The sequence below is a fragment of the Erinaceus europaeus genome, chromosome 8 (assembly GCF_950295315.1).
Source record: "Erinaceus europaeus chromosome 8, mEriEur2.1, whole genome shotgun sequence".
NCBI classification, from domain to species: Eukaryota; Metazoa; Chordata; class Mammalia; order Eulipotyphla; family Erinaceidae; genus Erinaceus; species Erinaceus europaeus.
In genome coordinates this window covers 8,287,852-8,300,602 of record NC_080169.1, presented here as the reverse complement: position 1 = coordinate 8,300,602, position 12,751 = coordinate 8,287,852, and the positions used below count along the sequence as shown (strand labels likewise).

At 44.7% G+C, this 12,751-nt stretch overlaps 2 protein-coding genes across 2 annotated transcripts in view; one reads left to right on the top strand and one right to left on the bottom strand.

Annotated features, from left to right (window-relative positions):
* Positions 1-7,143, bottom strand: part of SUGCT (succinyl-CoA:glutarate-CoA transferase) — a 144,366-nt gene extending 137,223 nt beyond the window's left edge. Inside the window, exon 1 of the mRNA XM_060195770.1 lies at positions 7,038-7,143. Within this exon, the coding sequence (XP_060051753.1) occupies positions 7,038-7,137 (100 nt within the window). The 5' untranslated portion in view covers positions 7,138-7,143. The remainder of the gene's footprint in view (positions 1-7,037) is intronic.
* A 302-nt stretch (positions 7,144-7,445) lies between these two features.
* On the top strand, positions 7,446-9,629 carry MPLKIP (M-phase specific PLK1 interacting protein). Its single transcript, XM_007535141.3, has 2 exons — positions 7,446-7,934; positions 9,110-9,629. The coding sequence occupies exons 1-2, from the start codon at positions 7,596-7,598 to the stop codon at positions 9,308-9,310; spliced, it is 540 nt and encodes a 179-aa protein (XP_007535203.1). The 5' UTR covers positions 7,446-7,595; the 3' UTR covers positions 9,311-9,629.
* Positions 9,630-12,751: the final 3,122 nt, after the last annotated feature.

Below are 12,751 nucleotides of genomic sequence, written 5' to 3'. Positions count from 1 at the left end.
ACCCACAAGGATACTTTTCAGGGAAAAAAATGAAATAAAAGGGAGAATACTGCAAACACTAAGTAGAACACAAACTAGAATATATGATCACCCTGATCTAACCAAAGGAAAAGAAAGTTTAATGCAGAAAAGAACCATGAAAGGATAAGTAGCTAAGTTATTAGTGTATGTGTGTGTGTGTGTGTATATATATATGTATATGTATATTTGAGTACATGGTATGGTCTGGAAGGTGGCACAGTGGCTAAAGTGTTGGATTCTCAAGCAGGACTGAGGTCCTGAGTTCAATCCTTGGCTGCTCATGTACCAGAGTGATGTCTGGTTCTCTCTCACACAAATAAATAAAATCAGGGCTAGAGAGATAGCATAATGGCTATGTGAAATATTTCATGCCTGAGACTTCAAGGTCTCATGTTCAATCCCAGCATCATAAGCCAGAGCTGAGCAGTGCTCTGGTCTTTCTCTCTGTATATCTCTATCATTCTTTCTCTCTCTCTCCCTCTCCCTCTCTCTCTCTCTTCCTCATTAAAATATTTAAAAAGAACATTAAAATATATCAAAGCTAAATAAAACCGGGACCAGCTGGTGGGGTGGTGCACCCGGTTGAACCTTAACATGCACAGGACCCAGGGTCCTAACCTGCAGCCTCCACCTGCTTCTATGAAGCAGAGCTTCCCCTTGCAATTTCTCTGTTCTATCGCACCAAATAAAAGAAATACAATTTTTAAAAGGTGCAACATGTTAGTTTGTAAAATAAATAAAATCTAAAAAGAGAGAGAGAGAGCGGCTGGGGAGGAGGCACTGTGATAAAGCGGAGACTATGCAAGTATCAAGGTCCCAAGTTTAACCCCCTTACTGCATACTCCAGAATATGTAGTATGTGTGGTTCCCACTGTCTTACGAGTAAATCGATCTTTTAAATCTTTAAAATCAAAAGGATAACTACCAGTAAAATCAAAAGGATAACTACCACCAATACTTGGCTTCCCCAATAAGAACATTTCTTGAATGATAGGTAACGGGCCTGTGTTCAATGCTGGCCCAAACAAACCTATCAACAGGTAAACTCATGACAAGCTAGAAAGGCACAGTATTTCCTATTACTAGCAACGTCTGCACAGAAGAGCGAACAGTAGGGCTTCAGTAAGAAACCCGGAGCGAGGAGGCCAGGAGACATCCACTATAGCAAGACCCGGGTCTCTGCCGACAAGGAGGAAGCTGCGTGAGTTGTGGAACAGCGCTTCAGGTGTCGCTCTTTTCCTCTCCCTATTTCTTTTCTTTTTTTTTTTAATTTCCCCTTTTGTTGTCCTTGTTGTAGTTATTATTGTTGTTGTTGATGTCGTCGTTAGATAGGACAGAGAGAAATGGAGAGAGAAGGGGAGGACAGAAGAGGGAGAGAAAGAGACAGACACCTGCAGACCTGCTACACCGCCGTGAAGTAACTCCCCTGGGGAGTTGGGGGCTCGAACCCGGATTCTTACGCCGGTCCTTGCGCTTAGCGCCATGTGCGCTTAAGCAGCTGCGCTACCGCCCAACTCCCTTGCCTCCCTATTTCTATCTGTATTAAAGGGGGGGGAGCGGGGTCTGGGCGGGGGCACACCAGATTAAGCGCACATAGTATGAAGCGCAAGGACGGGCTAAGGATCCCGGTTGGAGCCCCCGGCTTCCCACCTGCAAGGGGTTTGCTTCACAAGCGGTGAAACAGGTCTGCAGGCGTCTCTCTGTTTCTCTCCCTCTCTATCTCCCCCTCCTCTCTGAATTTCTCTCTGTCCTACCCAATAAAATGGAAAATATGGCCGCCAGGAGCAGTGCAGACATGGTGCTGGCACGGAGCCCCAGCGATAACCCTGGAGGCGAAGAGAAGCCACTGGGAGAGGTGGAGTCATCCTGGTCGTGCAATAACCCTGGGGGCAGGAAAAAAGAAGAATCTGAAAGTTGCAGGAGATATAAGATACAGTTTATGTTCTAAGGATACATATATAGCCTGAAAGTAAACAAAAGGGCTTGGAGCAAAGATCAGTGATTATACTTACATAAAAAATTAAGAGCATTTTCCCCCAAACTAGCATGTTCTAGGAACTGTAATGGGGTCCACTTAGTGGGACCTGCATCTACAGGGCCTCAACTACAGGAATGGTCCGGAAAATGATGAATCTGGAGTCTGGATAGGCTAGGTACCCAACTGCTATCATCCCCTGAGAGAGGCAGAGATAGCTAATTTCCATAAAGCAGGCAATTCTCCTGAAATAGAAAGGAGATCCCTGGATCTTCTATCTTCGAATGTAATTGCTCCAAGGGAAAGATAAACTTTACTGGGTTTACAATCTCAATCCCAGAAATGCCTCCAAGGCTCTGAGTCTGATACTCCTTCGAAATAAAAGCATAAACCTACTGGGAGTTCTTGATCAGTCAGTTAAGTCACCATTTAACTTCTATGGATTTTCCTTTAACTCGGATTCTAGACTGCTTGGTTTATAAAACCAAGACTATGAAAATATTTACTTGTTGATAAGTAGTGAAATTAACCAAGCTTTTTTATATTTGCAGCACACAGTAACACCTTACTCTTTCGCTCAAATGCTGGCTTCAGATCCTTTCAGATGAGCCTGAGGAATTCCTCAGAAGTGTCTCAGGAGACCGACTCTATGGGCAGGGGTAGACAGCATAATTATGCAAAGAGACATTTGTGCCTGAGGCTCCAAAATCCCAGGTTCAATTCCCTGCACCACCATAAGCCAGAGCTGAGCAGTGCTCTGGTAAAAATTAAAAAGGGTCTCAAAAAAAGAAGACTTTATGAAAAGTAGAGGTTATAAAGTAGGGGTACAGAGTGAAGAGGGCTCAGGGACAATTCCTCCTTCCAACACAGCTCTGCGCTCTCTCTCTCTTGAGGGGACTCATCATTAATCTCTCTTTTGTAAGCTTCTTCAGTATATGGTTTTTGAAGATAAGGCTACAAAACCCTAGAGAAAAAAAAGTAATGAAATCCACTGCAGGAAAAAAAAAAAGCCACTAAAATATCGTAAGTCAACTTAATAAAAATCCTCTGTATTACAGCAACATGTAAAGTTACATCTTTTTAAATATTTATTTATTTATTCGCTTTTGCTGCCCTTGTTGTTTTATTGTTGTTGGATAGGACAGAGAGAAACGGAGAGAGATGGGGGAAGACAAAGAGGGGGAAAGAAAGATAGACCCCTGCAGACCTGCTTCACCGCCTGTGAAGCGACTCCCGGGCAGGTGGGGAGCCGGGGGCTCGAACCCGGATCCTTAAGCGGGTCCCTGCGCTTTGCACCACCTGCGCTTAACCCGCTGTGCTACAGCCTGACTCCCAGTTACATCTTTTTTTAAGCATTTTTTTAATTTATGTATGTATTGGATATAAACAGAGACAAATCTTGGTCTGGGAGGTGACACAATGGATACAGCACTGGACTCCCAAGCATGAAGTTCCGAATTCAATCCCTAGCAGCACATGTACCAGATGATGTCTGGTTCCTTCTCTCTCTACACTTATCTTTCTCATTAATAAAAAAAATTTAAAAGACAGAGAGAAATTGAGAGAGAAGAGGGAGGCAGAAGAGGAGAGAAAGAAGAGGAAAGAGAAAAAAGAGAGACACCTGCAGCACTGCTTAACTACTCATGAAGCTTTCCCCATGGAGGTGGGGACCAGGACTTGAACCCAGGTCCTTGCACATTATAACATGTGCACTCAATCATCTGGCCCCAGTAAGGTTGTATCTTTACATTTAAATGTCCCTTGTTTCCTAAAGTAACTCACATAAATGTTAAAAAAAAAAAAAAAAAAAAAAACATGATCACAAAATTAACCAGTCACATCCGGTGGCCTTCAGCTAGCTCACGGAAGTCTAAAAGTACCCTGATACCTTCAGTATCTGGCAGAGCCACTGCAGACAGCTAGCACTGCCCTATCTAGAAGCCTGCCTTAGTTCTAAAACTTGGTTTTTGTAATAGTCACTATACTTCATAGCCACTGCCCAAATTCACTTATCTTTTTACTCGATTTTGAATTTATTTTCTTTTCTTTATATCTAATAGGACAAAGAGAAATTGAAGGGGTTGGGAGAAGTAGAGACGCACCTACAGCCCTGCTTCCCCACTCCTGAAGCTCCCTCCCCCCCAACCCGCAGGTGAGTACCCGGGGTCTGAATCTGGGTCCTTGCAGGTGGTAACGTGCGCACTCAACCAGGTGCCCCTGCCCAGCCCCTACCTAATTTAGTTTTCTACCACCAGGTAAGCCAGCATGAAAAGCTGTCTCCTTCCCCTTGAAGTAGTATTTAGAAAATAATAGCAGGGTGTAAGGAAATGGTGAGGATGTGGTTGAGCTTGGCAGGGCTTGACCTGAGGGGCAAGTCCATCCTGTCAGTCTCTCTCTCTCTCCACTGAGAGGTCCAGCGAGGAGGGACACGACCCCCCCCCCCCAAGATTTGCTTCGTCTCATCAGACTCCCTGCCTCACAAAGCACCCTGCATTTTTCGGCCTCCAGGAGCCTGGCATTCCTTAGAACATTAAGCCAGCTCCCTCTGCTCCACCCTGCATTCCTTGATACTATGGCCCGCCCTTTTATTATCTACAATATCATTCTTCTGCTTTGTCTGACAAATGACTTAAGGCCTCCTCCCTATTCCCCCACCCATTCTGCTCATTTCATATATTCTTTTCCTACCCTCAGGACTGCAGGGTATTATCAATCCTACCAGTTAAACCCCTAGCCACAGTTGCTAAGGAAGTCCCTGCCTTTCCCAAACCCTTTTACCTTTCTCCTCCCCTAACCATGGATGGTATTGTCAAGCCACTTCTGTTTCCTGCTGGCCTCTTCCCTCGCATGGACCTAGAGGCTGACTCGGCCATTGCGGTCTGCGCCACGTGGCTTAACCAGGTGGGCTACCACCCTGGGGCTCTGGGATGAATGAAGACTTGAACGGCCTCCCCACCACAAGCTTGGTTCCTGGGTCATCTCTCTCTCTCTCTCTCTCTCTCTCTCTCTCTCTCTCGCTGCTAGCCCGACAGCAAGGGGCCGGTGGTGGCCACCTGGTGGAGCGCACATGTTACAGTGTCTCCACCTGCAGGGAGGAAGCTTCACAGGCGGTGAAGCAGGGCTGCAGGTGTCTCTCTGTCTCTCTCCCTACCCCCCCCCCCGCCCCGGTCCTGCTCAATTTCTGGCTATCTCCATCCAATAAATAAATGTAATAAATATTTAAAAAAAAAAAGAAAAGAAATTAAGGAGTCGGGCGCCGCAGGTTAAGCGCACGTGGCGCAGAGCGCAAGGACCAGCGTAAGGATCCCGGTTCGAGCCCCCGGCTCCCCACCTGCAGGGGCGTCGCTTCACAAGTGGTGAAGCAGGTCTGCAGGTGTCTTTCTCTCTCCCTCTCTGTCTTCCCCACCTCTCTCCATTTCTCTCTGTCCTATCCAACGACAGTGACATCAATAACTATAAAAACAATTGGAAAAAAAATTTTTAAAGGAAACAAACAAACAAAATTAATGGCATCCGCTTGTACCAGGCTCCTTTAAGCCACCCTTAAATCCTAAACCTCACCCCCCTCTTCCTCCTCGTGTTTGTAAAAGCCCTGGCAGATCACAGCCCGCTTCTGGTGTTTGTAAACGGCCATGGCAGCTGCCTTTGACCTTTATGGCCTCTGCCCGCCTCTCGGTCCTAGTGTGCATGATGTGGATTTGATTTGATTTGATTTTTTGCCTTCCTTTTGGTATAAAACAGAAATCGTAACTGAACATCCGGGCCCAGAAGCTTTTGGGCATTAGCCGGTTCTGAGTCCGGCGCGACGCTGTTTCACACCCTCACCTCTCTCCCCTTAACGCACAAATAAATGACTCTGAGAGTCAGACCCAGCATTTAAGGCAAGCAGACGAATTCACTTTCTAATAATCACCTGTACAGAAACTCAGTACTATTTGCAGGTTATCGCTATTAACCTGCCAGTCTAAATGTTTATTCAAATGATATACACATGGACTGATCCCGTTCATCCATTCCACAAATGGGAGTTAAAACACGAGAAAGTCCAGAAAGATGAATTGGGGGCCCGATACAGAACTACATAATATTAAGATAATAATTAATAATAAGGGATAATCTGAGATGCTCAGGCCTCCCCTGCGTCACGAAGTCTGGATGCCACCCTGCCTTGACGTTTAGATTTCATGTGCAAAGGAGAAATGAGATCAGCTGAACCAAATCCCTTCAGAATAAACAAACGAACCCAGGAACAGAAAACCTGCTTCTATCCCCATTCGAGAAGAAAAAACGGAAACAACTTCGAATTATCACAGAACGTGGCCGACAGACAGAATGTGAAAAGGCGGGAAATCGCCGGCCACCCAGTGATTGATTAATGATGAGTCCTGGGGGGGGGGGGGGTTTGTATGTTTTTGTGGGGTTTGTTTGTTTGCTTGCTTTCTCCCAGCTGTTTCTATGGACTCCAAAATTCTGGAGTAAAGAAAGTATATATATATATATATATATATATATATATATATATATATATATATATATATATATATATATATATATATATATATATATTTTTTTTAAATGCAGTGAACCTAAATTTCAAATTCCAAAAGATATTTGGCACCGGCGTTGAGTCCAAAGGTGTGTTATGGGACCGGGTTGCACGCACATGTTACAACGTGCAAGGACCCGGGTTCGAGCCCCCGGGGCCCCAGCTGCAGGGGAAAAGCTCTGCGAGTGGTGAAGCAGGTGTCTGTCTGTCTCCCCCATGCCCTCTCGACTCCTGGCTGTCTGTCCAATTAAGATAGACAAGTGTATATAAAGAGCTTTTTAAAAACTGAAATGCCCCATGTACGTGTCTACGGCGCCAAGTCGGGGCCGCGGCAGAGCAGCGGCGTCGCCCCCCGCGACGAGCTCTCGAACCCCCGGGATGGTGCGAAGTCCGCCGCGGGGCGGCTTGAAAGGGCCACTGAGAACGCAGCCGCGGGAGAGGGGAGGCCGGGGCTGGGGGCCTCGTTCGCCGATCGGACCGCGTCTCGGAGGGTACCTGACTGCGGGCGGCCGCTCCACAGCCCCCTCCCGCCGCCCCGGCCGGACACAAGGCCGGTTCTCCGCAGCAACGCGACCCTCGCGACTGTCGCCTGCATCGCGCGCCTCTCGCGGCTCCACTGTTCTCGCGAGAGGGAGAGGGCGAGGGAGAGCGCGACGCGCGACGCCACTAGAGGGCGTGCGAGACATCGCAGGCTCCGCCCCAACCAGTGGGGTGGGGGTAGATCCGCTTGGGAGTGTCCGGCTTCCTGCGCGGCGCGCGGGCTGCTTTCAGACCCTTTAAGATCTCAAACCGGCACGGCGAGGCCGTCGGGCACGTAGCTGCGTCGGCCGTTCCCCCCCTCGTCTTCTACCTTCCTTGATTACTCGGCAGCATCTTTCCTTGGCTCTTCCCGGCTCCCTCCCTCCCGCCGCCACCGCCGGAACCACTGTGACGTCGGAACCTAAGTGCGCGCGCCGCCGCAGTCCGGAAGGCCGTCTGGGTAAAAGGGCGGCGCGGCCCAGTTCCGGCGGAGAAGACTCCGCAGCGCCGTGTCGGGCTCCTCCGTCTCCCGCTATGCACCGGCAGAACTTCCGACCTCCGACCCCTCCTTACGCCGGCCCGGGTGGAGGAGGCTGGGCTGGCGGGAGCAGCTTCCGGGGTGCCCCGGGTGGAGGCGGGCCGCGGCCGCCCTCCCCTCGGGACGGCTATGGGAGCCCGCACCACACGCCGCCCTACGGACCCCGGGCTCGGCCCTACGGGAGCGGCCATTCTCCGCGACATGGCGGCAGCTTCCCGGGGGGCCGGTTCGGGTCTCCGTCCCCCGGCGGCTACCCGGGCTCCTACTCCCGGTCCCCCGCGGGGTCCCAGCAGCAATTCAGCTACTCCCCGGGGCAGCAGCCGACCCACCCCCAGGTAATCCTAATAACCAGCAGCAGCCGCCGCCAGCGCCGGCCGAGCCCGTCCCGTGCGGCCTCCCCGCGGGCTCTTCCGCTCGGCCCGTCCACATGACTCGGCTTTTCCGCCTCGTTTTGCAGTGCAGGAGATTGAGGCTCAGAGAAGTCACAGCACCTTTATTTTATTTTATTTCATTTCATTTTATCCCCTCCCCCCCCCCCCATCACCCTCAAATGCGGCCGAGCCGTGCCGGGGCTCGAACACTGCAACACAGAGACACCCAGTTCTTTGTTCCGTCGCCCAGGGGTCTTGCTAATTCATTTTTCTTTGTTTTTGTTTTGTTTTAAGCGAGATTGACGTTGAGCCTTGGATCCCTGGGGCAGGAGGAAGGGGTTGGGAACGACTGGATGGAGCCTGAAGCTCGTCTGGATACTGGATAGCCGGCTTCTCGCTGCTGGCACCGTCTTTGCTTTTTTTGGTTTTTTTTTTTTTTTCTTTTTTTTTTTTTTTTTTAATTAGGGCTTTGTCTTGGCTTTTCAAACGAAACTGATTTCCACTCCACTCCAGGCCTCTTTAAATGGGGGGAAAAAAAATCGGAAGGAGAGGAAAAAGCTTCCCGTGTTTCTCAGTGCGTGAGCGCCGGAGGCAGAGGAAGTCATGTCTGTGCTATTCGGATAGACGTTCGTATTTTATACTCGGTTTTCCATATACTTAGGATAAACTAGTTTCACCACCACTCCCCCCCCCTTTTTTTTTTTTTTTTGGAGGGGAAAGCTAAGGAAACAAAGTGGATGCGCTGAAAATGTTCTAGAAATATTGCAGCTGTAGGGCTATGTTTCGTAAAAGGCTCTTTTTTCTTTCTCTTCTGCCAGAAAGAAAAAAAAAAAAAGGGGGAGAATTTGAGAGAAAACTAAAATACCTGATTTCTTTTGTCATCCCTTATTGATGGTTCTGCAAAACTCAGAAGTCCAAGAGTATTTGAGGTGACAGTAGGCATGGCGTTATTAATAAATGAGTATAAATAATTTTTACAAACACAAGACTAAAGGAAATAATAGATTTTGTAGTGGAACACAATTGACTTGATTTCAACTTTGAATTTCGCGATGTGGCCCCTAGTGGCATTTAAAAAAAGTACCAATTATCTCTGCTAAATGTTTTTTTTTTTTTAACTGATGATTTTTTTCCTAAAGGGTTCTCCAAGGACATCTACACCATTTGGATCAGGGCGTGCTAGAGAAAAAAGAATGTCTAATGAGGTGGAAAGTTATTTTAAACCTTCAATGCTTGAAGACCCTTGGGCTGGCCTAGAACCAGTATCGGTAGTGGATATAAGCCAACAATACAGCAGTACTCAGACATTCACAGGCAAAAAAGGAAGATATTTTTGTTAACATTTCTGAAATTCACCTGGAAGCTTCTTGTGTCAGGAACATCTTGGACAAAACTTTTTCTTACATTATTAAGTTGAACCTTAAGATGGTGACTTTGAATAACTGAACTTCTTGATGTTTTTCATCAAGTACTGTCCGTATTAGAGAAGACTTGGTAGGATCATTTGCAGTATTTAGCTCTGGAAGTGCCTACCACTATTTTAGAAGACTGACAGTTTCTAGATATTTAACATTCTTGGCTATATAATGGATGGACAGTTGTCTCTTAATGTTTTTTCCAGTGTTTTAAAATAAAAAAAAAAAACATTTTGCTGTTCTAGCTATAGTGTGGTTTTGTCATGCTAAAGACATAGAATCAGAATAATCCATTTGAATCCATAACTAACGGGCAGGGTTAGATAGCATAATATTTATGCAGAGATTCTCATGCTTGAAGCTTCTAAATTCCAAGTTCAATCCCCCACACCACCATAAGCCAGAGCTGAGCAGTGCTCTGGTTAAAAAAAGAAAAAGATTCTTAAGTAACTATTTTGCATAGTACTTTTGAAAATAAGACTGACGGATGAGCTGTAGTCAGTTTTCTATTTCTAGACTAGGAAATGAAAATAATAAAATCTGTCCATATTCGTAACTATATACTTTATGAATATGTGATTTTGTAAAATTGCATTAAAACTTAGCTGTAAAGTCTCAAAAACTCAGGTTAAAAAGGGATTTATACTCATTTAACTGGAGATGGCAAAGATAGATGGTTTGTGTAGTTAGTAATGTTCTTTGTCTACCCTCTCCCTCTCTTACGGCCTCTTGAGGAAGAGGACTAACCAGCAGTCTCAAATCACTTCCCTTGGGAAGATAACATTTCCCTAGTCTCTCCATTTCAAAGAAGACAGATTGGCCATGTGTAAATTTGTGTAGCTCTGAATCAGTAGCCTCTCCTATTGTAAGGTATCCCATGACCTACTAGGCCTACTTGAATTAGAGAAAAACATGAAGGATTTTTTTTTGCCTCTATTTAAGTTTGAGTTATATAACAGGCAGGTATGTTGAGGTCACAGTATGTGATGAATATAGAGCTTGCTAAAATTCCAGGAAGAAAAATCTAAAAATTGAAGAGGTAATACCACCAAGATAAGCCACGCCTGGCTGGATCTAGTTGTTAGATCTTTCATAGAACTGGAGAAAAATTAAAAGCATCATGAAAGCCAGGACAAATTCTACCATACTTGCTTGATTAGTTACTGAACTTCTCTGTGCCTCAATTTTCACATGTAAAATGAGTAGTACTCATGTGTTATGTTTGAGCATTAAATGATTTTAAGTTTACAACTCTTAAACATAGTAAGCACTCAATAAACTGTAGCTATTCCTTTCCCATTCACTCCTATCAATATATCTCAGTCACTTAGAATGATGCCTAGTAAATAGGTGCTTGGTGAAATGAATGCAGGCATTTTATTATTATTATAACTACCATCTTGTTCTTCCTTATCTCTTGTAATTTAAAAGGGCAGTGAATTAACTTTTCTTCCCCAGCATTTTAAAGAAAATGCCCCTATTCCCTTACATCTTGTCTTTCCTGATTATTTGAGATCATGAATCTAAGATGAAAATGAGATCAAATAGAGTATTTCCACATACCTTTTATTGAACTTCATAGGTAAGAAAATAGTGTTATCTTTAGGAAATGCATTTGGAAATATTAGCTCTTGGAGATAGTTGTATAATTAACAAAGATGAAAACAAGTCAGGAATTAATGTGTAATGTTTAGTAACTAAAATTTCTTATCACATTACCAACATCTGCTTCCAGAGATCTTAGCTATTCTGATTTGAAGAGAAACTTTTAATCCTCAGGGAAATACCACTGCTATATTGTTCTGATGGTAGAATATTCATTTATCAGAGTTCTCAGGGCATTGCTAACTTGGTTTTTCTATTCTTATTTTTGCTTAGATTGAAAGAGATTAATCATTTAAACTAACAGTGGGTTAGTGTTTCAGATTACACATTTTTACTTCCATAGGAATACTGAATATGTTAGCAAAGATTTAAGTATACATCTTAGCTTTTCAAATAATTAAAAGAATAGAAGTACAGTACCATCTATAGCTCAGTCTTCAGACAGGTTGGTATATTCTTTGGCATAGTCAGCTTTCTATGAGAAAAGAGAAAATATTTAAGGGGATCCATACATACTGTTAAAACTGCTCTGCTTACTTATTCTGATTTTTTCCATTTATTTATTGGGTAGAGAAGAGAAGTGAGGGGGACATAGGAAGGGGGAGAGAGACCTGCAGAGCTGCTTCACCATTCACAAAGCTTCTTCCATACAGGGAGGGGCTTGAACCGGGGTCCTTAGTCCTGGTAACATGTTTCCTGAACTTGGTACACCACTGCCCAGCCCCTATCTCTTTACTATTCAAAATACATTTTTCCTATGAATTAATTGTTTAAAGTTAAGACCAAGAACGTAAAGCATAAGTTGCTTTTAAGTAACAGACTGATAAGGCCTCATCTGTTTTAAGAGTATTTGAGCTTGGTAGGAATGCATAGTGGATGAATTTGGTGAGCCTAAGAAGTGCACTGTATTTTCACGAATCCCATTAGGGAAAAAGGGGTGGGGTATAGCATAATTGTTATGTAAAGAGACAGTCATGCCTGAGGCTCTGAATTCCCAGCTTCCAGTCTCCCCGACACCACCACAAGCCGGGGCTGAGCAGTGCTCTGGTAGAAGAAGAAAAAAAGGCCTAATGTTTACGTCTCGGCCAATCTCTAGCATTTGTATGATTTCTGACAGTTAATACTATCAAAAGATACATCAGAGGTGAGTTTATATTTTGTCTAGAGCATTCTTCATATCCTTGAAAACATTTGTATTGACCTGTGCCAGTTCTGTCAATCATTAGTTTCTGTCAATCCTTGTGAATCTTTTACATGACCCAAGTCTCCTGCTTACTGTCCGCCCATTTGTCTTCCTTTCCTACTCTGTATTTATGTTTAAATGAACAAATACGTGCTGTGGGTTTTATTGCAAGTGAACACAGTAGTCGTAGCTATATCTTGTATAAGCCCTGAACATACTGGTGACCTTTTTTTTTTTTTTTTTTTGCTTTAGATTTCCAGAATCTAATTTTACATCTCTGACACTTGATTTACCCTGATGTACCATGTGGCAAAAAGACTGCCAAGTAAAACTAGAACATGCCAGAGATTGTTTCCCAATTTCAGAGCTGTTGAAATCGTGTCTTATTTTACTAGACTACCATAAACAATACTCTTAAAAATAGAACTTTGCAGGTGGAGTAAATAGCATAATGCTTATACAAAGAGACTCTCATGCTTGAGTCTCCAAAGTCTCAGGTTAAATCCCTCATATTACCATAAGCCAGAACTGAGCAGTGCTCTGGCAAACAATTGTAGATTACTTTACTTGTCCGTACT